Source organism: Callorhinchus milii, unplaced genomic scaffold, assembly GCF_018977255.1.
Source record: "Callorhinchus milii isolate IMCB2004 unplaced genomic scaffold, IMCB_Cmil_1.0 Scaffold9, whole genome shotgun sequence".
NCBI classification, from domain to species: Eukaryota; Metazoa; Chordata; class Chondrichthyes; order Chimaeriformes; family Callorhinchidae; genus Callorhinchus; species Callorhinchus milii.
The window spans coordinates 826,232-853,573 of NW_024704750.1; the positions used below are offsets into that span (position 1 = coordinate 826,232).

Consider the following 27,342-nt stretch of genomic DNA (forward strand, 5'->3'; position numbering starts at 1 on the left):
GCTCGCTCTCTCTCCTTGTGATTCAAGCCCCCATGTCTGGAATTGGAATTACACAGTCTAAGCTGACGCTCCAATGCAGCGATGCATTGTCGGAGATGCCGTACTTCGGATGAGACATTAAACCGAGCTCCCTGTCTGCCTGTTCAGTTGGATGTATTCTGGCAAAAAAAATCAATTTCGAACATCTTTTAACTTCAATGGCCACTTGAACAGGCACAGCTCGGCTTAACGTCTCATCTGAAGGACGCCACCTCAGACCATACAGCCAGCGCGCTTTTTATTATCAAACCGCGAGCAGCTGAAGCAATTTCCTGCTTAAAGAAAATGTTATTGCACATTAGTGTCCTGATAGAAGTCGCTGGTGACCTAGAATACACTGCTCAAAGGGTCTTCAGCAGAGTTTATTATAGAGTAGGTCAACTGCCTTTCAGTTAATAAATTAATCCACTTTAGACTCCTTTTTTAGGCTTGCACTTACAGGCAGGAAATCCTGCCATCGTTGCCAGGCAAACATTTGCTCTATTGCTATCGTGTCTGCTGTTGCAAGAGGATCGAGTGCTTGCCAGTGTTTACACAGGATTAGCTTGCTATATTCGCCCCTGATCAGCTTTTCAAGAGAAGCTGCACATTAAGTGGCAGCCTGGCTCAGTCAGTCAGTAGCACTCCCGCCTGAATCAGAAGGTTAGGGGTTCCGGCCCCGCACATCAAGCCTTGTCTCTTGCCAAGCTGCGCCTAATACTTTTTGGAATTAGGTAAGGAGGATGCTCCCTCTGGCTGGAGAGAGAGAGCGCATTTCATTCCAACAATCTATCTCTGGGATTTCCATGTGTAGATGGGAGGCAGGGAATTCTCAGTTTGGTTTGGTTACTCTTAAGCAGGTGATGGGTTTCCGCATGTGTCAGACACCCCGCTGACCCCCAAAAAAGTACTGTGCTGGGGAGTGTGTGGGGTTGGAGATCTTTCAGTCGAGGGTAAATTGTATTGTTGATGGCACTCAGACAGACAAATGGACATCATTGGCTGTTGTGCTTCTCTGAGCAGGGAGGTTCTCGGCTGCTGCCTGGAGAGCACAGCCCCTCAGTGACGCCCGGATTCCTGCCGTCATCCCAGAAGCCAGAGGCTGTGGTCCACGCTATGAAGGTAAAATATAGTCTTCTTGTTTTATTTATTGACTTGGCCTGGTCGACTGGTTACAAAGCTCCCAAATTCAAACCTCATTTAAATCGATCAATCAAAGAAATCTGGTCACTCAATCCATGACTCTTTGTGGTACACTGCTGTGCGCAATTGGCTGCCGCGTTTCACCCACAAAACACACAGTCACTACACTTTACAGTATATTCTGTGAAGCACTTGAGACATCTCATCGACGTGATAAGGTGCTGTATCAAATACAAGGATTATTATTATTATTATTATTATTCATAATCAATCAACCAATCAATCATATCAATTAAATCAATCAAGCACAGATGTGCTGACAGTGAGTTCCTCTGTCCCTGTATCTCTCAGGTGCTGGAGGTGCACGAGAATCTGGACAGGCAGTTGCCAGACGACTATGACCAGGATGATCTGAGTGAGAAGGAGAAAGCCATCGTCCGGGAAATGTGTAACGTAAGGACATCTTGTTGCCACGGTATCATTTAGCAACCTCCCCCATCCAGGCTGAATCATCCACCGACTCCAGAGCCCCCCCGTCACCTCGGATTATTACCCCAGAAAGCGCTCCGCCAATTGACGAACAACCAGGTTCCTACTGACTGCTGGTAAACAGACGTGTGCGTGGAGTAAGGAAACTTACCTAAGGTTTCGCCCCGCCTGGGAATCAAACCTGATCCTCTCGCTCGTCAGGCGAGTGCTCTAATCACTGAGCTCCAGGACTCCTAGTATGGTGCCTTGCATCCAATTAGTACATGATGCAGCACGGAAACGGAGGACGCTCAGCCCCCAAACCCCCCCGTGATCCCAACAACCTTCTGAGCTGGAGGCGAGAGCGCCACCTACTGACTGACACCCTGGAGTACAGGGATGGGGTGTGGTGCCTTGCTCCCCCTCTCCCAGATTCCTGCCCCTCTTTTCACTGTCTGTTTGCCCTCCCAGGTGGTTTGGCGTAAGCTGGGAGACGCGGCTGGTTCGAATCCCTCCATCAGGCAGCACCTCTCAGGTAATCAGTTCAAGGGACCGTTATAGTGTTGGCCGGGGGCAGAAGGCCACGGCCTCGGACACCAGACCAGGAGGACACACGGCAATCATCACCACCTGATCCCACCCGAAAATTACACCTGAGCAACACATCACTTCTGACCACCGACTCCACCTGATGACCGACTGTTTCTGGGTGCAAACGGCCACTGCCCCCTTGTGGCTGAATGTGGACAGGACATTCCCCACTCTGCGGCACCCGCCCATGCTATGTAAATGTCACTGACTGTGTGTGTGTGTGTGCGCGTGTGGTGTGTGTGTGTGTGCGTGTGGTGTGTGTGCGTGTGGTGTGTGCGGCTGGTTAAGGTGACCCGCACAGTGAGGCAATACAGAGGGTCATCTGAATAGGCACATCTTTGGATGATTTTTCTGACAGATCTTGCCTTCCTTTCTCCCTTCCCACGTGAATGATCGAGGTGACTGTTCTGGACTGTATTCTCCTTTGGACACAGTGGTTTCTGACTAAGTACATGGAATGGGCAACAGCACCAGAGGCATTTCAGTTCCTTTCAAACAAACGCTGTAATTAATTAAATGAAGCTTAACATCAGGGCCTGGCTAGACATGCCACCTATATTTCAAACGCTCTTGGGACTTTACCCTGCGTGAGGGACACTATGTAAATACAAGTTGTTGTTTTTGTGGACTCGGATGTGGACTCAGTCTGTGTCCGACATTAACACAGGGTTTAATTTCAAGGCAGTTACGAGAGCAGCTTTGGGTTATCCAGCTCGCAGTGTCGGAGCAGGTGATAGTTGATGCCAGGGATTTCCAGTGTCGAGAAGAGTTAAGATGAAAGACTCATTCCAGACATGGGGAAAACTTCCACGTATGAGCAGTACATCCGCATGTGTGGAACTCTCAGTCTGGTTTGGAGACTCTAAGCACGGAGCCCGCTTTCCGCATTTGTCAAAACACTTGGCCGACCAAACAAAACGTTGTTAGCCAAATTATTGATTTTAAAAAAAGCAGTTTGCTCTAAAACAATGAGTTTTCCTTGAAGGGCACCGGTCTTCCCTCCTCTGGTGTTTTCTAATTTGCAACATTCACAAGATGGATTCCTTGCGTGGATTGGGATTTGAGTAGTGTTGCAAGGAACCCGTCTGACAAATTCTGGTCATAGTGTGATATCGGTTAATGTTACAATTAACATTAATTAACCGTTAACACTTCATACATCTGATTTTGTGCAGAGCTAAGACTGGACCCTGCATTCCTCACATGACTGTTGATGTTTTTATAAGGCATCGCGGACCTTGGCTTCCACTTGAGCAATATAAGAACCCTTTAACCCCCCCCCGTTTCCCTTTAGAACCACTCCCCGACTGGGACTCCACAGAGGCAGAAACAAAAGCTGCTTGTCATGGCAACAAATGTTTCTGACAAAAGGAAGCAGCCAATGTAACCCGGCAACCTGACTCTTAAAGACTGAAAGAACAAGCTAACACAGGGCCGTCCTATACCAAGGGCAGAGAAAGGGTTCCACATAGTTCCCAACACTCCCCTCACTGAGGACATCACTCCCCTCACTGAGGACTCCCCTCGATCAGTTATTTTCATCCTGGTTTGTGAGTGTGGTTGGTTTGTGGTGAGGCATGAGCGACGTACTCGTGAGAAGGTGTTATATCAAATGCAGGGATTATTATTATCCCCACATCTGCCGTAGAGATCGTAAGATGCTCACTCTTATTGCAGTGATGGCTGCTATGTGCTGAGTTACGTTAAGTGCAGGTATGTGCTATTTTAGTTTGACCTCGGCTCCCTGGTTAGAGAAGGGGAAAGGCTTGACCCCAGGGGTTCCCTTGACCCCGACTGACAACCAAGGCTAGAGGTTGAGGTGGACAAAACTGGGCTGCGATGTGGATCAGCAGTGAAGCTCCACTAGGGCGACGGGGAGGGAAGAGGAAAAAGGACTCGAGAACAAAAGTAAACTTTATTTTAGAAGTTGAGTCTCTGGGATAAATGGAAGGAATATTTTTATTTTGTTTGCACAATGGAGAAAAGCTTAACTGGAATCTTGATTTGTTTATACTTCAGCAACCGTGTATTATATTACTCTTTTACTGCTCGCAAAAACTCTTGTAATCCCTCTCTAGAGAGAGTGCAAACCCCTTCAGCTTGTACACTGTAATATAAGGAGCGCGACACTGGATAAGAGGAGAGAGACACTGGATGGGAGGGACAGGAGGGGATTTTCCTCCTGCTCCCCCCACACCACCCATTTCCAATTTTAAAAAAAAAGTATAATTTTTTTTACCCCCTAAACTATCACAACCCCTACTTGATCGATCATGTTATGGTGAGGTGGGGGGTAAGGAGGTGGGTGTGGGATTGCTTTGTTGATAATTCACTGATGATGTTGTCTTAATTGCTCTAAAAGTTTCTCAATTTGGGTGACAATGATGGTCAGGATTTTGTTGATAACAATTGATTTTTATATATCTATATATATAGACACACACTCATTCACACATACAAAGTGGTAGAAATTCCACCTGGGTTAATCTGCAGTCTCTCACATTACACTAATTCCTGAAGTGTAGCCACAGTGTATTTTTATGGGTGAATGTGGCAGCTAATTTACTCATAGCGACATCTCACAAACAGCCATTAAAGGGTGTCCTTGATGAGAATTAAAGACCCAATTGTACAGAAAAAGAAGCCAGGACAGTATTCCAAGTAAAGAAAGATGAATGTGACTTTTAGTTGAAATGCGTAGAGTCTACGTAATTGCTGTTTTATTTTTAAATCCCAAAATGTTCACGAGAAGGATTTCTGCATTTTTGTTGTTGTTAAAAATCCTTATTATTTTGTTCTGATGTTTGGTCAAGAGTTTGCAGTTTGTACCGATTGTATCTGTGGTCATGGAAGTATTTCTGTGACATTTACAAACAAAAAAACAGCAACACACATAGATAGACACCCACACAAGCAATTTGCCTTTTTAAAAATAAAACTATAGAACTAAATCACAAGGGAAGGGTGGGGATGAATATTTTTTGAAGTGGAAAAATGCTGATTTTTTTTCAGGGTAATGGTTCTTAAGATGATTTTGTGTGTGTGAGGGAGGGGGGAGGACAGGGTCGCTGAACCCCACCACACGTGAAATTGCATCAGTTCAAAGTAGCCTAAAGCTGTGACTGTGAAGTGAACTATTTTTGCTAAGGTTGGCAAACGACTGTGTTAATACTTTTTGTGCAGTTCCGCTGTGGAACGTGTCTCTGGCGAGGATTCCTGTTGTATTTTTACCTGCTGTTTTACTGTGTAAAGACAAAATATGACTACGCACCGCTCCGTTTTACTGCTGTTTATGTACATAGAAGTGAGCGCGTGTTTATCCCGTCCGTGAAATGGCAGCATTTAAAACACAACCACACACCCACAACCACCACCTCAAAGATTATATAATTTTTTTAAAAAAATAACAATTTAGCTTTGAATATTTTAGTATATGAAGTAAAAGTCTAGTAGGAAAAGTTACTTAGCTGACGTTAACAAAAATAAAATTTATGGTTTTCTTTTAGTTTGTTTTGTCCGTGGCTTTGCTTTCCAGAGGAGAGGTTTGGAATCCTATGGCTGTACGTGACACTCAGCAGCACACTTTGGTGCAGATCAATGGTGCACTGTGGAATAAGGAAACTTGCCCAACGCTTTGCCCTGCAGCCAAGTCCTTTCGCTGGTGTGGCGAGTGCTCTAACCACTAAGCTACCCCCTTTCTGGCACTAACAATTCCTTGTAACTTGTGACCTCAAATTTGGGAGACGGATAGGGGAAGGGTGATGAGGAACCCCTTCTCAATCCAAGGAAAATTGGATGAAATCTAGACAAGATTTAGATGGGTCCTTCCGACGATCATACCAGGGCACCCCCTGCAGCATAAATAGGTATTGCAGACGTATACAGCAAAATTAGCATTTCGCTGTTTCACTGCTCAGTACAATTGAACTTGTATTCTACATAGGATAATGTCTTACAGCGCTGTACAGTGGCAGGATTGAATGCCGAGGAAGAGTGAAGGTGGACGTAACAACAGGCACGGTCAAATAGGTAGGTTTTAAGGTTGATTTTAGAAACGGGCGAGGCAGTGAGTTCCAGAGATTAAGGGCATATTGATTGAAGAGGTTTGAGACGTGTTGAAGTGATAAGGTGTTATATCAAATGCAAGGATTATTATTATTATTAACTATAGCGAGTTAAGAGTCCTAAAATGTTCAGAAAATTCTGATCTATATGCAAGGGAGAGATTTAGGACCTTTTCCTCTCTCGGGTCTTCTCTGATTGTTGGTCAATGAAATCCCGAAATAAACAGACCTGTACAGAGGTTCCAAATACCATCACCATCTTTAATGGGCTGTAATGTAAACAGCCACTAAATGTACATAATATACTACAGTCAAAGTCCAGCTCCCAGGACAATCTCCTGTTACATTCAGGCATCGACACAGCTTGGAAAAAAATAATCTTAGTTCAACAATATCAACAGGTGTCCTGAGGAGGAGAAAATTGCATTGAACGCAATTTCTTTTTTCTCTAAAATGGTCAGGAACCGTATTGGAGATCAAAAAACAAACACAGACTAAACTCCAAACTAAAATTCCCAATTTACAAACACTTAGTTTTGACCCAGTCTGTTTTTTTTTATTAAACAGAAATTGACTTTCTCCTCGATAAAGGAGTCAAAAAATCGAAACCATTCTCCTCCAGAACAGCATAAAACAAGTGACCTTCAACTTGTCGACTACATTTCACACAAAATAAAGCCCCTATCTTAAACAAAAGTAAAACATTGTGGGGAGGGGTGAAAGATAGAGTGAGTGTGTGTGTGTGTGTGAGAAAAGTCCTTCACACAACATATTCGTGCTGAGGAGCAGAACACAAATCCAAGACTTGATTGACATTCAGAACTGAGCTCCGTTGTCTGCAGGTAATGAGCCACTTCTCAGCTGCTCTGGGATTGTCACCTTCACATTACACAGTGTGCTGAGTGGGAGTCTGGGGCACACAACAAAACTGGAAATATTGGGTATAAAAGGTTGGAGTCCGTGATGGAAAGTAAGGCAAATTCAAGTTGTGTGCGATTGTGGGACCTGCAAGTAACCTCGGAGACTACACACAGCATCCATCATCTGAGCCACCCTCCCCGGCCCATCCCAGCCACGGGGGGCATCCCTGGGGGAGGTGGGGGTGGTCCTGGGGGCTGGGTTGGAGGCCCAGTAGGGGGAGGATAGTTAGTTGGTGGAATGCCCAGTGTGGGTGGTGGAGGCACATTGTGACTGGGAGGGATGCGAGGCGGGGGCAGGTAGGTGGGATTGTAGCCAGGGGGTGGGTAGCCGGGGGTGGGAGGGGGAATGTTGGGTGGGTAGTTTGTTGGTGGGGGTACAGACGTGTTGGGATAGACGTGTGGGTGGTAGGGGACGTGGCTGGGCGGGCCGTAAGATGGTATGCTTCCATAGGAGGGACCGTCTGTTTTCATCATAGATTGCAAACTCTGGAAGCCTTCCCCCGACATGTAGGAGCTGGTGGTGGACATTCCCATGATGTAGGCAGCGGAGGGGGGAGGTCGCTGGGGCATCTGTGGCTGCGGGTGGACAGTAGGAGGATGGAGAGGTGGTGGGATGGAAACCTTTGCCAATTCGGTGGAGTTCACTGACGGTACTGGCTCGCTCTCTCCCCCGCTGCTGCTTGTGCTCAGGGCTGGCTTACGCTCTGTAAGAAAACGGAGTGGGACATGGTCAGAATGTAGAACCAGCAGGTGGAACTGTGTTTGGAATAATAGTGGAATTGTCCCTAATTTAGGACAGACACCGGTCCCAATGGTTAATTAAACACGCACACACCATACTGAAAGGAAGTGTAGGTTTCCAAATTGTCTAGGATTATAGCGAAATATTCACACATTCCTAACAGTCGGTCACAGTAAAGTGATTTGAGTCGTGTTACAATGTGAGCAGTGTGGGTTAAAAAAAAATCAAACTGGCTTAATATGGTGACTTTCTTAACCCAGTGAGGTAACCTTCAGATTATCCACATCTCCATTAAACCAAGGTAAAAATATAATACTCACCTAGAGGAGGAGGGTGGCTGGTTGGTAATGAAGGGTGAGGGGTTTCCAGTTTGGGAATTTTAGGAGGTTGTTGCTCTGCAGAGAAATGAAAAAGTTGAGCAATACATAATCGATAATAATCATGCCTGCATTTGATAGCGTCTTATCACATTGTTGAGATGCCTCAAAGTACTTCACAGAATATATTGCAAAAGGAATGGACTGTATTTTGTGGGCGAAACATAATCAATAACTCACCTTTGAAATGTATACATGTAGAATATAAAATTATAAAAGGAAAGTCAGCAGAGGGGATGAAACAGACAATTCAACTATTTCCGTTATTTTATTAGAATATATGGCAGTTCCTTTTCCTCCCATTTATCTGCCTTTTCTCTATATCTCTTCATTCCCAAGTATCTGGCTCCCTTTAAAATACCCAAATATTTCTGCATCTCCTGCCTTTGGGGACGATGTTTTGAACATCCCGACAACCCTCTGTGCAAAGAGATGTTTTCTGATATTCTAAACCATTTATCTTGAATTTATAAGGCTAAGTTGATAACATAGTCCTCTTCCTGACGGAATAATATCCCCAGTTATTGCCTGTGATAAAAACACCCTGCGGAATGGGAGGCCTTATCTTACCACAGGGCGGCAAACCCATTCAGAGCTTTAGGCTGGTCACTAAGGCTGCCGTACCCTGTACATCGTAGGAGATGGCAACCTTCCAAATCCTGCTTTCCAGTTCTGCCACAATTTCCACCCTGGCCGTTACTGAGTCTTAACAGCTCTGAATAACTCCTCCCTGACTACCTGCACACCAAACATCAACAGCAAACCAACACAGGCTTCCAGGGAAATGCTTTTTGGACAGATATAAATAGAAACCTCATACACAAACACTTTGTAAACACAGGCACTTAAGAGTTTCCAAGATAAATGAAGTACCTTCTGGGTGAGGAAACACAGCTTGCCCAACAGTGTGGCAGGTTTATTTAAGAAATCTCAGTCNAAAAACAGCAGAACATTTCAAGACATTATTTATCCAAACAATGCTTTGGTTAAAGGGATTCCAACTGAGACAAAATACCAAAGAATAAGGTTTAATTATATTGCCTAGTTTTTGTTTTTAAAAAAAACCCAAACAATTTTGATATATAAAAAAACCCTCACCTAGTATCTTGCCGTCCTCCTTTGGGGAAGTAGCCTAACAAAAGGAAACACAAGGAAAGGTATGATGTAATGTGCCACAAAAAACACATTGATAACAATTCAGGATTTGTCTTGCAAACAACCCTGCGATGAATGGGCAAAGGGAAGAATTGATTGTCGATACCCTACTGTTTGTATGTTTACAGGAACACCCATTCATTAAGAAAGGCAGGTCCACATTATCATTGTGAGCGAGAGTCAAATGGGTTCAACTCCCCTCCACATACTTTGGTACAGGAAACATGAAGGTGTGAAGGGGTCTGGCGTTAGTGAAGGGCAGTGAGATTGGATGCACGGTTTGCTCTAAGGGCCGGTGCAGGCAGACGCGATAGGCCGAATGACTTCCCTCTGGGCTGATTCTAACTCACCGCAACTCGTTTCATCTGCCGAGGAGGCGTGGACTGAGGAGAGAGCTTCTTGGCCTGTTGGACCTGGGGCGGGGGCAGTGGCTCCAGGCTGGGGATGGCTGCCAGCTGCTGCTGCTGCGGAGTCTGTGGCATCTGCTGCTGCCCCTGAGAGTAAAGGTCGAGGATCTGGTGACAGATATCTGCCAACCAAACAACATCATTAGCAATTACACCCAACCACATCAGCAGCAACATCTCAGCAACTTAAGACAAAACACCACAGACAAGAAAAGGAGTTTGGGGAGAGGGGACTACAGATCTGCTTGGATGCTCAGCACCACTTTTCCCCACTCACATTTCTGTGTCAGCTCAGCAACAAATGCCATCAACCATTAAGATTTTTGCAAAGGTAATGAACTGCGAAACATGACACTTGTGTTATTACAAATGCAAAAGCTGCTGAGATTTCTCTCCTGTGGTATAAGACGTGACAACTGAAAGACGTTAATCTTTAACATCCTTATCGTGGTGCTGACTGAGGTGGATTGGGAACTCCCACCGGTTCCCTCTGCAGTTGCTCCATCGAGCAGTAGTGAGATCAACCTCAAACCACTCACTCGATTTAAACCTTAGCTTTCAACACTGTACAGGATTTACAGAGAGGATTACAATGAAAAACAGTAACGTATACAGCATTGACCTAAGTTATGATCTGGCTTAATAATAATCCTTGCATTTGATATAGCACTTTTCACGTCTTCTCGACGTCTCAAAGCGCTTCACAGAATATACTGTAAAGTGAATTGACTGTATATTTGTGGGCGAACGCGGCAGCCAATTGCGCACATCAATGTCCCACAAACAGTCGTAGATTGAAAATGACCAATTTATTATTGTTTTGTTTTTTTGGAGGGATTATTATTAGGCTCTGTGTGGAGTAAGGAAACTTGTCCGAGGTTTCGCCCTCTGCCTGGAATTGAACTCAGGTCTCTCACTTGCAAAGCGAGTGCTCTAACCACTGAGCTACAGGACTCCTTGGATCAGTTAACAGCTTGGTTTACATTCATAATTTCTTATTAATGGTCAATTTTTAAAAAAATACATTTCTTGCATCCCAAAATATTGGTCTGTGGGATCAGAATACTGTAATTAATAAGTGAAACATATTCAGGTTTACAACAATTTCTGCCGTTGATGTGATGTGTACACTGTTGTCACTTCCTGTACCTTCCAGTAATTCTACGGGGACATCCTGCACAAACTGCTCCCACCACCTCCTGTAAATGGGCTTTGCTGACCATTCCTGGATTTCAAATTTACACAATCTGCCAGCGAGGTACATGACAGCCACGGCGATGATCTCGGGCTCCCACTGCAGGCACAGCATGGTGCACAGGCTGTCAGAGAGAGAGAGAACACATTCAATACAGGGACAGCAAGCAGCTAAAGATACTAGCAAATACAGTGACCTCCTGACACTCGTCACTCCCAGGGAAAAGGGCTCAGTGATGATTTATCCGGAGTGGCAAGTTGTGCCCATGCATAAAAACACAAATAAATACGGGAGGGATATTGACAGCAACGATGACTTATGTCCCGCACGAGACTCCGTTCCCCGATCACCCCAGTCCTTGCCCGACTGCACTGGCTGCCTGTCCCAGAGAGGATCGATTTCAAGATCCTCACCCTTGTTTTCAAGTCCCTGCATTCCTCTGCACCCCCCAACCTCTCTAACCTCTCTCCTCAAAACAGTACCCGTTGCCTTCGTTCCTCCGTTTCTGGTCTCCTCCTCGTCCCCCGAGTCCTCCGCTCCACCCTCGGCGGCCGTGACTTCAGCCACTCTGCCCCGAGGCTCTAGAACTGCCTTCCTCACTCCCTTTGGCTCGCTCCCTCCCTTCCCATTTTCAGATTTCTGCTGAAGACCTTTCTTGTCGACTGTGCCTTTGGTCACCTTCATCCCCCCTCCCCCTGGCTCAGTCCCTGGATCTGTTACTGTAAAGTGCTCTGAGACGCCGTCCGGAGTGGAGGGCGCTATATAAATCCAAGTTATTGTTGTTGTTATGTGATTGTGACAAATTAAGCCAGGATCGAGTCATCAGGAGGTTACAACTGATAAATAACACTTCCCTTTCAAACCCCAGCCGCGGAATCATTTCAGTGATCTTGATTAATAGCTGGACTGTTTACCTGTCATTCACAAAGGTCCAGGCCATTTGCACTAGCTTCTGAAGTTTGTTTTTGTCACCTAGAGAGAGAGAAAATTGAACTAACATTATGTGTAACCGATAAGTTCAAAACCTAAAAATAAGGGAAAACAAAAGTTAGATCACGAGACTTAGTATACATTGGGCGGTGACACAATCAAGACGGTAACAGCTGGAATAGCACATGCGACCACTGGCAGCCAGAGTAAGCCCAGTTACATGCACGCTCGAACAGTTAAATTAGAGAAGGCTGGGTACTTACCATCTAAATGATACACAACCGCAAGTTTAAAAAAAACACACACAAATCAGCTGCAAATAATTTTTACATATTGTCGCAAATTAGTGCAAATGTTATCATTCATCAGTGTAAAAACGCCGAGCATCAGCAAGAGCATAAGCAAAGAGAATCAGCAACACATCCACTTCCAGCACAAGACAGAATACAATCGCACTATGAAAGGTACCCATTTTACTTAAAAGTTACCCGAACGGGTCAGGTATCCATTCACCTCCCCTCCCCTCGTGATTTTTTGGCTGAGTGTTAAGCCCGGTTACATCACTCTTCGCCTTGTATTCACTCGCTTACAATTGTTTCAATGACAAAGACAACATTTGACGTACTTGGCATTGCAGGGCTCTAAGCCAATGCTTTAGACCCAAGCCATCAGAATAGGTCCAGTTTCAATTTAACAAGCAAGAAGCTCAAGGCTCCAGTTTGTGGTGTGTGGGACATCATCATGCAAGGCCAGCGCTGCTAATCTCCGAGTGCAAGCCTTTGCCTAACCACTTTGTTCAGTACCTTTGAGTTGTTTGGCATACTTGAGCAGGAATTGATAAGGATGTTCAACCTGCAAATCAAACTTAATTGTCTGCAACAATATCCTCTCCAGCACCATGACTTCTTCCTAATTCAGAGAGAGAAAAAAAACAACACAAGTCACCCCATTCCTTTCAATCCAGCAGTGTAATAATACAATGAATTATACATCAAATCCAGCCCAGCTCACCTCTCTGCTGGCTGTCGGCTGACTGAATTAAATTATTATCAGCCATTTCCTGAAGTGAAGAGTACAGTGAAATTTGGTTTAATGAGTATCAGATTAACTTAATAGTTTGGTCGAATGAATAGAATTGAGAGCTCCAGGAGAAGAATCTTCTCTGATGTTTGGTCTGGTTATATGAATAGTTTGGATTAGTGAATAACTTTTGCTGTCAAATTGAGTATTCAATTGACAGAATTTCACTGTAATAATAAACTGAAGTGAACATGTCTCACCAGGTCACTCACAGGCTCCCTCCAGCGGCAAGAGTGTGGAGCATGACCTCAATAGTAGATTTATGATCATGCAGAATTGTACAGACTCGAGATCCACATGAATTATGTAGTTTTGGTTGTGCCCAAAACAAGAGGTGATGGAGGTAAGAGAACTATTCACTGCCTGGAGTAGAGTTACCAACTGAAGTTTTGTTTAGTGTAGAGGTAGTGTAGAGCTCCAGTAACACAAGATAACACGTAGTACAGAGCTCCACTAACACAAGGTCTCATTCAATCAGTGACAACAGAGTAAAAGTAAACATCTCCCTGATAACGCCAAGGCAGGCTATAGACAAGACAACAACGAAAATCATCTAACCTTCGGATCATCTCCAAACTGCGCAAACTGTACGTCGTTCAGTAAACTTCGAGCAGTTTTGATGATGTCTTTACACTTTTTGGGGGTTTCTTCTACTTTTCCTGCCAGAAACAGGCAGCAAGCGCCTGTCACCTGCAAGACACATGAAACAAGTCAAGAAAGAGAAATCAGAACACATCTTTTGTGATAAATCTGAATACAAGGTACCATAGTTGACTTACTAATACTAAGTCAGATATTCAATGTGACTCCAGTGTTCTATAAAATGAGTTATATGATAAAGTTTCAATATAAATTATCAATGAAAACAGAGCTATTTCTTCAGTATTTCTTCAGTCAGACAATGGCTGGCACATGTACATATAAATAAATCTGGAGGGTCTCCTTCAATAGATTTATTGAGGTTATTTGCCCACTGAGCCATTGGTAACAATTGTACAATACTTACGTATCTTGGGAACTGTTTGAAGGAATGAAACATATAAAAGCGATGGAAGTAGATGATTCCTGTGGCCAGTGTGTCATAATGTCTGTAGAGTTAGTTAAAGATGATAAACAATAACTGTTTATCAGCTATAAACAAAGCTGTGCATCTCTAAGCAATAAGTGAACACTCAGAAGACAGACGTTTAAAGGATACAATCCTAATCGTGTTCCCACATCAAAGATGAACCTGGCGCCCTCCCGGCGGTAGCGGGCCTCGGTTGCTGGATCAAGCCCCTCTAACTGTGAAGGAGTGTGCGCAAGGTCCTTCTTGTCCCAGTACCAGCATGGCTTCCTGAGGTCCACATTTGCCAGGGCTGTAGTTGGGGTGGAATTCTCCTTATTTTCCTTCATTTACCTGGAAACGAGAAAGTAACGCATTAGAATTTACTACATTTAATTTGGTTATTTGCATTAGAACTTTACTTTCTTATCCTTCAGGGAAATACTGAACCCTAAAGCAGAAAAGGCCTCCTTTCTCATTCAAGGGATGCTTAAAAGAACATGTCCTGTTTAGCCATTGGGAACATGTGGCAGACACATCCACTTTAGCCATGTGGGGTCCCTCAAAGTAGGTCAGTGTGTAACAGTCAATCACCAGCAAACCCATAGTGTAAAGGCAGCGCAAAGCTACTGCCCTCAACAGGAGAAATTAATAACTAAATAAAGGTACAACCGAACCTATTCCAGTCCTGAAATGCTTCTCCCTGACAAACGACAGAGAGTCACAGACACACACACAGACAGAGAGTCACAGACAGAGTCACAGGCACACACACAGACAGAGAGTCACAGACAGAGTCACAGACACAAACACAGACAGACAGAGAGTCACAGACAGAGTCACAGGCACACACACAGACAGAGAGTCACAGACAGAGTCACAGACACACACACAGTCACAGACACACACACAGACAGACAGTCACAGACACACACACACAGAGTCACAGACACACAGACACACACACACACAGTCACAGACACACACACACACAGTCACAGACACACACACAGACAGTCACAGACACACACACAGACAGACAGAGAGTCACAGACACACACACACAGAGTCACAGAGACACAGACAGACAGTCACAGACACACACACAGACAGACAGTCACAGACACACACACACAGAGTCACAGACACACAGACAGACAGACAGACAGACAGACAGACACACACACACACACAGACAGTCACAGACACACACACAGATGGGTCGCTTCAGGTCACTCGGCCCTGAGGCGGGGTCTCACCTCGGGTCAGGAGCGCCGCTCAATCCCTTTCTCCCCCGAGTGCAGAATCGGCTTCCAGACCCCACCGGAGCGGCTCCGCCCGGAGGGAGTGAGCAGATAAATGGACAAAAGTGAACAATGATTCCTCCAAACGGCCTCTGATATATATATATATATATGTGAGTGTGTGAAGGGGTGTGTGAGGGTATGTGTGAGGGGGGGGTGTGAGGCTGTATGTGTGTGTGTGTGTGTGTGTGTGAGGCTGTGTGTGAGGGTGTGTGTGAGGCTGTGTGTGGGGGTGTGTATGTGGGTGTGTGTGAGGGTGTGTGTGAGGGTGTGTGTGAGCGTGTGTGTGAGGGTATGTGTGTGAGGGTGTGTGTGAGGGGGTGTGTGTGGGTGTGTGTGAGGGTATGTGTGAGGCTGTGGGTGTGTGTGAGGGTATGTGTGTGGGTATGTGTGAGGGTGTGTGTGAGGGTATGTGTGAGGGGGGTGTGAGGCTGTGTGTGGGTGTGTATGAGGGTGTGTGTGAGGGTATGTGTGAGGGGGGGTGAGGGCTGAATTAGTTTCCTCTCCTTCCTCAGGACTCAGTGACTTCCCACTCTGGGCGCCGCCATTTTGGAAAATGAGGGGGGGGGGGAGCGCGCAGCCGCAGTGACGAGAGGTGAGAGCGAGAGGAGGGGAGCTGGTGACGTCACCGCGCTGTACGTCACATAACCGATAGCTGCTTGAGCCAATCAGACCTCGCAGTGGAGCCGAGGCCGGGCCTGACTGGCCAATGAGAAGCCAGACCGGGCCCAGGTTGGGGGCGGGACGGGACACAGGGAGGGCGGAAAGGGAGCAAGTTTGGTTGACGCGTAGCATTAGACCGGCGGCGGCGGCAAAGGGGCGGGGTTAGTGACGAGTGGTGTGGATGGACGCGGCTGACAACCAATCGTGACGTCCGAGGCGGTGGTGGTAACGGGAAACAAACCAATGGCGGAGTGTAAGGTGGGCGGGAGTCCAAGCCCAGGCAGCAAGTTAGGTTGAGAGAGATCCCGGGCTTCTTTCCCCGTGACTGACTGCCCGGTTACACACAGTAACTGTACACACATATACATATATATATAATAACCGCCATCATCATCATCCCTTTTACTGTGTGAACCTTCCCCGGGAAGCTGCGGCCTCAGGTTTTACTGCATTTACTCTCTGCTTTAGCGAACGGCTGTCCGGGTTTTGCGCGGTTAACCTTCGACGAGCGAAGGCGCTTTCAGTCAGTCACAGAGAGACAGTCACAGACAGTCAGTCACAGACAGACAGACAGAGAGCTCCATCCCAACTGCAAACTGTCTGCTCTTAGCCCACCTCCAGCCATCACCGAGCCCTGACATGAGGGGCTGTGTGTGTGTGTGTGTGTCGGGGCCCTGCACAGCTTTAACCCTTCTAGAAACAGGAACAGGAGGAGGCCATTCAGCCCCTCGAGCGTGTTCCTCCGGTCTCTATAAGGTCATGGCTGTTCTGTGCCTCCACTCCCAATGACCCGCCTCTGCCCGGTGTCCCTCGATCCCCTGACCTGACAAATGTCTATCCACCTCAGTCTGGAGTTATAATAATAACAGTCGTGGCATTTCATACAGGAACTCACTACGTCGTCTCAAAGCGCTTCACAGAATACACCGTAAAGTGAATTGACTGTATATTTGTGGGTGAAATGTGGCAGTCACTTGCGCACAGCAGTGTTCCACACACAGTCGTGGATTGAATTGACCCATTTATTATAGTTTTGTTTCTTGAGGGATTATTATCAGGTGTGTGGAGTCGGGAAACTTGTCCAAGGTTTCACCTCCCGGGAATCGAACCCAGGTCTCTCGCTTGCGAGGCGAGTGCTCTGTAGCTGAGCTACAGGAGTTATTTGGTTAACTACTCTGCTACCCCCACCCACCCCTTCTTTTATTGTGTCGTTTGTTTCAAGAATGAATGAGATAGATTTCTAGAAAATAATATCTGGGGATACGGTATATAGTTTGGGACACAACATGTCAAGCGACTGCCAGGACAGTGGAAGGTAAACTGGATGGTCCTTGGGTCTTTTTTCGCCAGCAAATTCTTATGTTCTTATTGTCATGGAGATTTCTTTAGGCCCTTGTTCTAACTTTTTCTCTCGCTAATATATTTATATGTTTCAAAAAGGCTTGGCTCAATAAATAACACCATACTTGCATTTTAATGTGATGCTGTCCGTGTCAAAGTCGAAAAGTCCCCTAAACGTTTCGTGTATTTTTGTAATTTGTGTCGGTTTAACAGTTAAACCCACTTTTATGCTCGTCAACACGTGCTGCATTGAAAGGGATCGGGATGGTCGGTACACTTAAAGGTTTGTTAAAACTTATACATCTGTCCACAATGACCAGAGTTAACGCTGATTAACCTTTCTGTCGCTCTAGGCATGTTACCCAGACAGACAAAAAATCAGCCAGCAACTTGGCATCTTGTTGACTTAATTTTGTTGAGTTTTTTTTAAACAAATTGGTTCGAACTTGCAGTTATATGCAGTTTGGCATGTGCTGGTAAAACAACAAGGTGTGGCAGATTGCTGCAAATAGTGTTGTCAGGAAGTGATGTATACCTGAACCAGAATTGGGAGGAGTAAGTTACTTTGTGTTCCAAATTTGTGAATTTATTTTCCAGTCAACTCACTGGCAGTTGTTTTCTGACCACAGAAACCGAATTTCCTGGTAATCAATGCCGAGTCAGTTCTTGTTAAACTTTTTTGAGACGCTGTAATGGTTAACGCTTTGCTGTGACCACTGTTAGCCTCTGCGCTGCTTGTTTCTGGGAACATAATAGTGGACCTGTGATTGGTGGGAAAAACAGAAAGTTTACAATATACGGTATAAAAAGTGGAGATGCCGCATAGTGCTTTCGAGGGAGCAATGCCATTTCCAAGGTTCCTTTATCCCTTTCTAAGCCGTTTGAGCTTTGACCTTCTGGGTTGCAAAGTCATGCAAATTCCTCGACTAAACTACTTTGCATTTTCTTCTCACCAACCACTATTCTCCACACTGGGTCAATTGATGTGGTTTGGGAATAAAAATGGGATTAGTTTGAAGTGCTGGCTGGCAATGCATGTAACTACCAAGGGAACCCAGATTGTGACATAATTGAACATTACTCTGGTCTGGGTAGCTAATGTACTGGTCTGTGCATAAGATCTATAGTGTGAAGCTTTGCTGCTATTCTTGTGTGTTTGTAATCTTTCTGAACTGTGATTTGAAAGATGGCTACGTTGTTCATTCTATTCATTTGGATGAGACGTTCAACTTGGGGACCCGTCTGCTTCATCAGGTGGACGTTAAAGATCTTGTAGCACTATTCGAAAAGAGAAAGTGCTTTCTCTTGGTTTCTTAGCCAACAATCCCCCCCACACATGAAATTGGTCATTCGCTTCATGGCTGTTTGTGGGGTATTGCAGTGTGAAACTTGGCTGCCACGTTCACTTAAAAATTGAAACAGTCATTACATTTTACAGCGCCATGAAATGTCCTCCAAACGTCTTTAATGTAAGATTATTATGATATGCAATTGATTTTATTACCATGTAGTTGTTTGCTCAGGGAACGTTGACATGGAGCCAGCACAACCTGTCACATGGTTTTGCTTATCTGGCATTCACTCTTAAATTTTTTTGGCTTAGCATTTTAAAAATGTGATGGGTGGTAGTGCTGTATGGAGCTTCTATTGTTTAGTTATGGATCTAATAATACTTTATAATAATCTTGGCATTTTATATGGAGCCTATCATGTCGTCAAGATGTTTCAAAGTGCTTCCCAACATATACTGTAAAGTGGTTTACTTTGTATTTTGTGAGCATACAATAATAATGCTAGTGTATGTTTCTACATTATATTGTTGACTGTTTTATCTTCACATATACAACAAAGTATTTTGGAACACACAGAATGTTTTTTAAAAAAAAATCCACTCCAGGTAGGGAACAACTTGTGCTGTCATCAGAATGTTTTGAATGGGAGATGCCTGGATGTTCAAAGTACAGTTGGCTGCAAAATGAAATCCTTAAGCAGGAAACTGGGAGATTCGGGTGTGTTGGTAGTCCTGGAGATTCTGTCTTGGTTTGTTACCGCTAATTGAGGAAGTATTGAGTGAGACTTTGTGAAGGCTAATGTTAGAAGAGATGCTGCACATCCCAGTGAGGCAAGCGATGGTGTAGAGGACACTGTAATGGAAAGTGCATCTTTAAGAGAAAAGTGGGACAATTGTTGTTCGCTCTCAAAAATAATACAGACACTCCACATGACAGTGTATGCTGTGAGAGGATATAAAGCAGATGGGTACTGATTCAATTCCCTGTCATTACTGAATTAGTTACTAGAATTAGGTCTCATCTGGAGCTGCTGTTGTAGCTCTAAAATTAGCCTCAATGCCCCTCGGTTAGGTTTCTGACCGCTGTCCGCTGACCATTGCTGGAAAGTACGCAGAGGTGGTCGTTGTGTGAGACCTGAAACGTGATCAGCTGATCTTCTCCCCTGATCAGTGAAAGCTGATACAGAGTCTCTGCCTTCAAAGATGAAAGGGAGAAATTGGTTTTAAAAAAAGGGTAGCCACGAAGAAGTGTGTGGTTTGGAACATCCTATCTGTGAGAGGAAGTGTGTTAGATGACTCATCCATTACTCTTTTTCCCTTTTAACTGGAGGATAACTCCAAAAATTCAGTGACCCTTTGGATCTGGCTAAAGTGGCCATTATTCCCATGTGAGCCTTGTGAGTTTCAGCAGGTTATTAGGTTGTAGGTGACATTACCTCCAGGAGGATGGATGGATACTTCTAACGAGTGGGCAATCCAGGTGAACTTCCACTTCCTGGATGCAAATGTACATTGTGAGGCCAGGTTTTACACCGTAAAAGATATTGAAGCATGATTTACTAAGGGGAATAATTTTCTTCTGGGGGGAATACTACAGGGTGAAATTAGGCTTCATATCTTAGGGATATTTGAAATGACAATTGGTTAGTGCACCAGTAATTGCAAATAATGATAATTTTTTATGACAGTTGTAGAAGTATTTTTTTCACACAGCACTTGGCAATTTCTGGTGGTATCTACTCCAATCGTAGGCTCTCCTGCATAATCTATATTTATGATTTGGTAAGATCCGAAACAGTTTCAATATTCTCCTGTAGCTCAGTGGTTAGAGCACTCGCTTTGCAAGCGAAAGACCTGAGTTCAATTCCAGGCAGAGGGCGAAACCTTGGGCAAGTTTCCTTACTCCACACAGAGCCTAATAATAATCCCTCCAAAACCAAAAACAATAATAAAATTGGCATTTTCAATCTACGACTGTTTGTGGGACATTCCTGTGCGCAATTGGCTGCCGCGTTCGCCCACAAATATACAGTCAATTCACTTTACAGTGTGTTCTGTGAAGCGCTTTGGGACGTCCTCCTGACGTGAAAAGCGCTATATCAAATGTAAGGATTATTATTATTATTATGCGTGGAGAGTCCAGTTATGACCTATAGATGGATTTTGCTATGAATGCATTTTCAGATCTGTCCAGGTCTGTGTATTCCGGGCCAGTCACACAGCAATAAATCTGTACTCTTGTGCAAGTCCAAAAGGCTATAAAAAGAAATTACAACTGCACTTGGCTTCTTTACGATGCAGTTCTGTCAAATTGATAATAGTTTGGAGCTTTCTTAATAATCAAGAATTGCATCCCTTCCCAGACTGGGGAGGATGGTGGACAATTATGGACCGACTACATTTTCTGTTCACAAAAAAATTTATATTTATGTTTCTGCGTATCAGTTGCAGAGGAAAAAGTTTGTTTGACTTAGAAGTGAGAGAAAAGTAATGTTTACAGTATTCAGAACTGTTGATTGAACTGCCATCAGCAAAGAGGCTTGGCATGGGCACATATATGCCTGTGATTTCCATTCTGTTTTCTGTGGGTGTTTGTTCAAAGCTTACTCTGTTTTCACCTGTGTAAATTCTTATTCCACCCTTTTTCTCTCTCTCTCTCTTTCTCTTTCGTACCCACATACACGTGCAAACATGCACAAGCACAGGCAGATAAATGCACTCACATTTATAAAGGTGACAGATGTATAGCAAAAAGATAACTGTGAAGCTGGACAGGTGCAGTCGATTCACATTCACTTGAAATGTTAAAGAAACACAATTTATTTGAATGTTAAAACATGGAGCCAGTAAGAGCTAAGAACCTGTTTGATCTGATTGTGGCGGCCAGGGACAAACAGAGAATTCTTTGTCTGAAGTCTGCATCGTTTTAAGATTCTTTTTAACACATTCCTTGCAGTATTACTGTGATAACCCAAAGTGAACTGGAAGCCCATGTGTAAATCTGCAAGTTGTCTTTAGAATTGATGACGTTATTTATATCCAAGTTCTAAGTGTAACATAATCACTTCCATTTTTAGAGTTCCCTAAATGAGATCCATTAATAAAAGCAGCCACCTGTTTGGTTGCTCATGTGCATACACAGTGAAAAAATCCAATGAATACTGCAAAATTTAATTGAATGTCATTCTGCAATATGTTATGTTGGGGCTACCAGTCTCCATTTGTGCAGAAGTATAAGGAGCGAGCATCCGGTTTTGTTTGTCGCACTGTTTCTGGGAGGAGCTTTTAATCATGTGTGAACCTTCGCAGTTCTAACCTCCTCCCAGCTCCAGTTACCTACTTTAGAATTGGGAGCAAGTTATGATTTTGGCATAAAGTGCGAATCGAAAGGTCAGACTCATTGACGTGACCAGATAGATCACTGTTTGATGTGTAAAATCTTGTCCAAAACAGTAGGATCGCTACCAGTGAGTATACTCAATGTCAGCACTGCTTACTGATCACATCCAAAATAGTAAACTGGTTTACTCTGAAAGTTAATTCTGTTTTAAAACCGAAATAAGCATGTTGCTGTTTTGAAGCTTTTTTTTACATAGTTTTGTGTGCTCTGGCTATAGTAAAGGTTTTGCCTTAGGTCCTAAAGTTATAAAATGCCTATTACTGTCTTGGCACTAATCCAGCTGGTTACTATTTATTGAAAGCTGTAATCTGGTGTCTTATCTTTGGTGTGCGTAAGGTGCACAATAGTTACTCTGGTTCAGATTTTTTCAGAGCATCAGAAAAGGAAGTTAGCACAGCTGAGTCTTGCTAGAACATGTTTGTGAAGGGGCTGGATTCTTACCCTTAATGTGCTTTGGACTTCGGTCTACAGCGTGAATAATTGGGACAATCAACACCAAACCCCCTCAACAACAACGACAAGATTACATTTGTATAGCGCCTTTCACGTTGGGAGGATGTCTCAAGGCGCTGGACAGAGTACAGCATTTCAGACCTGAGCTGGGGTCGGGGTGGGGGGGGGGGGAGGGAGGGGAGGGGAAGGAGGGGTGGCTGATGGCATGGTCGAAGAGGAGGGTCTTGAGGAGGGACTTGAAGAAGGATAAGGAGGGGGGTGAGGCGGAGTGACGGGGGATGGAATTCCAGAGGTTGGGGGCAGAGTGGCTGAAGGCTCTCCTGCCGATAGTGGGGCGGGTGGGTTGAGGGACATGGAGAAGGCCAGAGCCGGCTGAGCGGAGGGAACCAGGATCTTGAACTGGATCCTCTGAAGGATAGGGAGCCAATGGAGTCAGGCAAGAGTGGGGGAGATGGGTTTACGGAGTTTGGTGCGGGAGAGGTCATGGGCTACAGAGTTCTGGATTGGAGGGAGGAGTTGGGAAGGCCGACAAGCAGGGCGTTTGCATAGTCGAGCGTAGTCGGAGGTGATGAAGACATGAACAAGAATTTCAGTGGCCTGAGGGGTGAGGTAGTGGCGGAGTCGGGCAATGTTCGGAGGTGAGGAAAGGCAAAGCGGGTTATGGCTTGAATGTGGGGGAGAAATGACAGCTGAGGGTCGAACAAGACACCCAGGTTCCTGACTGGCTGGTGAGTTGTAGTGTGCAACCGTGGAGGGTGATGCTGCCAGAGCCTGAGGTGCAGAGGCGCTGGCGCGAGCCAATCAGCAGAGCCTCAGTCTTGTTCATATTCAACTGTAGGAAATTTGCCCTCATCCAGGACTTGATGTCCGATAGACAGACTGTGTCAGGACAGCAGTGGTCCTGGAGTTGAGGGTGGAGGCAGACAGACAGTGTGTCAGGACAGCAGTGGTCCTGGAGTTGAGGGTGGAGGCAGAAAGATAGAGTTGGGTGTCATCCGCATACATGTGGAAGTTGACCCCATGTCTGCGGATGATGTCACCACAGGGGGAGCATGTTTTTTGATTTAGATTCAAGGAAGTCCAGCATCTCCTCACAGTTGGAGTTTGAGGAGAGGATGGGTGAGGTATGGGAAGGATGACGGAGAAAACGGTTAGTGGTAGAAATGAGAAGCCTGGGGTTGTCCTTTGCCTCCAAGATAACCTTGGAGTAGAAGGAGGATTCGGCGGAGGCAGGAGCGCAGCGGTAGGTCTTGGTATGGTGAAGCCAAATCTGCCGATGGACCGTTAGTTTGGATTTGGTCCAGGCGCATTCGGCAGCTCGCACTTGTGTCTCCATCCTAAATGGCAATCTGTGGGTCTGTAGTGTGGTGTCTTCAGAATTTTGTTGATGTAGAATTACCTTTCACAATTAGGCCATTAATGTTCCAGCAATGGTAAAGCATTGGGATATGTGGATACTTTGGTCACAGTGATGCATCTCCTGTTGCCCTCAAGAGGTGTGTGCCAGCAAATGTGCTACTTTCCAATAAATCTATCACCAGATATCTTTTTTTCTCCTTGGAACTTTGCTTATGTTTATTCTCTGCCCATGGAGGGTGATCTTGTTTATCCCTAATTATTGCCCAATATATCTTTACTTCTAAAGTTATGGTATTAACTCCCTGGATGACAGATAATTTGATTCAACCTTATCCATGACTTTGCTGAATGATCCACTCTATATATATCAGCTCTCTTTGAATCACACACCTTAACTTCCACATGGATTGGCTCAGTCTTGACTGTCTGTATGCCCTTCATTTGGGCAACACGTATCTTGTTTTCAGCTTGTTTCTTTATGGCTGTCATAAGTCCAGCTAACAGCTATTGCATTATACGTTTGATGATTCTTAGTCCCTCTTAAACTAATGAAATGATAATCTCCTGTGATCTCAAATGGAACTCTGACATCTCCTTTGCTGAAGATGCCTCCATTTTATCAAACTTATTTTCCCCTCAACAACTCTTATATTTCTGCAAAATTTAATTTGTTCAAGACTTGAATGTTGCTCCCAAATCTTGAAGGGTCCTCTACTTCTTGAATTCCTACAAAGGATACAGGGCAGGTGTGTTGTCTGATAAATGATCATTTTGTTGCTTGTGGTGTTAAACTTTCACCTCATTCCACCAGACCTTTTATGTTATTTTGTCAATGCCATTAAACTTGTTTCTCCTCTAACCGTTCCTCTCTTGTTCTTCCCAAACTCCACAGCACACCCTTGAACACCGTCTCCCCACTCCTTGTCTAGTTTAATATTTAAAAAGTTCATCCCTAATGTTTCTCAAGACTGCGAGACTGCTAAAGCTCCTAATCGTCCCATCCTTTGCAATATCAAATGCAAGGATTATTATTAATATACAGGAGTTGAACAGCCAATCACTTCATCACCTAGGCACCACTTGATGTTATCTATGTCTACTTTCCATTTCAGCTGTGATGATGCCCTGCACTATTAACCTTTGCCCTTCACCTATTCATCACTCTTCTCTCAGGCTTAGTCCAATATCGCCTCTGGCCGTGTTTTCTTGCTATCAGTACTTAAATAAAAGTATTTACAAAAGGATCTGGAAACTTTTGATTGCTTTTCACTAACTTGTAAAAGATATTGCTTAAAACAAAATTGTGAAACTGTATGCAACAACAACAACTTGCATTTGTACAGCACCCTCAACATGGGTAGGATCTTGGAGTGCTTAATAGCGACGTGGTTTGATGCCGAGTCGGTTGAAGAGGAAATCCTCCAGGTGTTATTTGAGAATGGGCAAAGAGGGGGCAAGACAAAGAGAATGAAGCAGGGAGTTCGATTTACGAGGCACGTTGACGGAAAGCACAGCCGCCAATAGTGGATCAGAGGGCCGAGAGACGTGTAGAAGATCCGAGCAGAGGCGGCAGGATGTGGAGTGGGGTGTGAACAAATCGTAGAGTTGGGGAGGTGCCAGGACGTGAAGTGATTTGAAAGTGAGAGTGAGGATCTTGAAATTGAAACCTTAAATCTTTATGATCTAAGTATTGTTGAGATTGTGTGTTGCTCGGCTGTGACTGCATCAGTGATGAACTGCAAATAAATAGTCCTAAATAATCCTTGCAGTTGATGTAGCACCTTTCATGTTGGGATGATCTCTTTCATGTTGGGATGATCTCACAGGATTTACTATGAATTATAGGGACTGTTCATTTTCTAGACAATTTGTGTACAGCAATGTCACATAAACAGCCATGATGTAAATGACCAATTTTATCTGGGGAAAATTGTTGGTTAAGACACTTGGAGGATCTCCCTCTCTTTTCAACTACTGCCATGGGATCTTTAACATCCACCTGAACAGGCAGATAGACCTCAAATTAACTTCTCATTCGAAGGACTGTGCAGCCCTCCCACAGCACTGTATTGGAATGCCAAGCCGAGACAGTGATTTCAACGGCTTGAAGCCACAACTTTCTGACTCAGACGAACTAACTGAGCTTGGTTTCCCAGTGTCCCATTCATCACTGAGTGAATTTTTGCGTCGCCATTCACGCATGGAAGATTTCATTTTTTTTAAATCACTTAAACGTAACCTCGTTTGTAAACCTGTTGCTCATTTTAGATTTAACATCTTCATTAATTCTTTGGCAGAAAGATGCCATCGTCCTATTAATAAGTGTTTAATGGAGTATATCACAATGGGTGTTCAAACCATAGCATTTCATTAAATGTTCCAGTCTGTAATCTATCTGAAATCGAGTATTCCTTGAGATTCTTTTTGTTGTTACAATGCCACTTAACATCTTGAATGCTCCCAAGCAACATGTTGAGAATTTGTTGTGCTGAGCGAATGCAATGTATCAATAAGCAATGCCTCTCAAAAATTCTCCCCCTAGTAAACTCAACCGTGGCTAACGAGAGCAGTCAGGGACAGTATAAAGTTAAAGGAAGAAGCCTATAAAACAGCTAAGATGAGTGGTAAACCTGTGGATTGGGAGAACTTTAGGGATCAACAAAGGAGAACCAAAAAAGTGATTAAGAGGCAGAAAATGGAATATGAGGGCAAAGTAGCGAAGAACATAAAGACAGACTGCAAGAGTTTTTATAAATATATAAAGAGGAAGAGGCTGTCAAAGGTAAATGTGGGTCGGCTACAGCAGAGACGGGGGGAACTACAGTAGGGGACAAAGACATGGCAGAGTCATTAAACAAGTACTTTCCTACTGTCTTCACCTTAGAAGACACTGAAAACCTACCAAGAATAGAGGGGAACCAAGAAGAAAATGTCAGTGAGCAGTTTGGAGGAATTAATATTAGTAAAGAAATGGTTTTAGGTAAATTGTCAGGTCTTAAAACTGATAAATCTCCTGGACCTGATGGCCTACATCTGAGGGTTTTAAAAGAGGTGGCGACTGAGGTAGTGGATGGCTTGTCTTTGATCTTCCAAAATTCTCTGGATCCTGGACCGGTTCCCATTGATTGGAAGATTGCAAACGTGACACCACTATTTAAGAAGGGTGGGAGAGAAAAGATGGGGAACTATAGACCAGTTAGTCTGACATCAGTGGTAGGGAAAATTCTTGAGTCCTTAATTAAGGATGTCGTTATGGGATTCCTGGAAGACCATAACAAGAGTAGGCAGTCAACACGGCTTTACAAAGGGAAGTCACGCTTAACTAATCCTTTAGAGTTTTTTGAAGATGTATCTGCAGGTTAGAGAGGGGGGAGGCAGTAGATGTAGTATATTTAG

At 44.4% G+C, this 27,342-nt stretch overlaps 3 protein-coding genes across 6 annotated transcripts in view; 2 read left to right on the forward strand and 1 right to left on the reverse strand.

Moving 5' to 3' along the window:
- Nucleotides 1-5,725, forward strand: part of ccdc85ca (coiled-coil domain containing 85C, a) — a 46,551-nt gene extending 40,826 nt beyond the window's left edge. Inside the window, exons 4-6 of the mRNA XM_007908530.2 lie at nt 1,042-1,140; nt 1,513-1,614; nt 2,101-5,725. Coding sequence (XP_007906721.1) covers nt 1,042-1,140; nt 1,513-1,614; nt 2,101-2,190 — 291 coding nt within the window. The 3' untranslated portion in view covers nt 2,191-5,725. The remainder of the gene's footprint in view (nt 1-1,041; nt 1,141-1,512; nt 1,615-2,100) is intronic.
- Nucleotides 5,726-6,531: 806 nt separating this feature from the next.
- Nucleotides 6,532-15,558, reverse strand: ccnk (cyclin K). Of its 2 annotated transcripts, none has more exons than XM_007908532.2 (11): nt 15,395-15,558; nt 14,289-14,489; nt 14,097-14,178; nt 13,649-13,780; nt 12,814-12,919; nt 11,995-12,052; nt 11,035-11,204; nt 9,829-10,007; nt 9,422-9,455; nt 8,267-8,341; nt 6,532-7,908 (listed from the first exon to the last, which is right to left on the reverse strand). In XM_007908532.2, the coding sequence occupies exons 2-11, from the start codon at nt 14,483-14,485 to the stop codon at nt 7,325-7,327; spliced, it is 1,617 nt and encodes a 538-aa protein (XP_007906723.1). In that variant the 5' UTR covers nt 14,486-14,489; nt 15,395-15,558; the 3' UTR covers nt 6,532-7,324. The 2 variants fall into 2 exon arrangements, with proteins under 2 accessions (XP_007906723.1, XP_007906722.1); XM_007908531.2 differs by having other exon boundaries at nt 11,995-12,073.
- A 785-nt stretch (nt 15,559-16,343) lies between these two features.
- The window catches only part of setd3 (SET domain containing 3, actin histidine methyltransferase), a 59,469-nt gene continuing 48,470 nt past the window's right edge, over nt 16,344-27,342 (forward strand). Inside the window, exon 1 of one of the 3 annotated variants that reach the window (XM_007908534.2) lies at nt 16,344-16,360. The gene's annotated coding sequence lies outside the window, so the exon portion shown is untranslated. Of the gene's footprint in view, nt 16,361-16,388; nt 16,543-22,145; nt 22,202-27,342 lie in introns of those variants that run through there. The other 2 variants (XM_007908533.2, XM_042338183.1) reach the window with 2 other exon arrangements.

Bases quoted from the DNA above. Each gene is read 5' to 3' on its own strand.
- ccnk (XM_007908531.2), bottom strand. From the start codon at position 14,485: ATGAAGGAAAATAAGGAGAATTCCACCCCAACTACAGCCCTGGCAAAT. The intron at 10,008-11,034 runs GTACAGGAAGTG...TTTGGTTGGCAG, and splicing joins CCCCGTAGAATTACTGGAAG to ATATCTGTCACCAGATCCTC. The intron at 9,456-9,828 runs GTGAGTTAGAAT...TCCTTTTGTTAG, and splicing joins GGCAGATGAAACGAGTTGCG to GCTACTTCCCCAAAGGAGGA.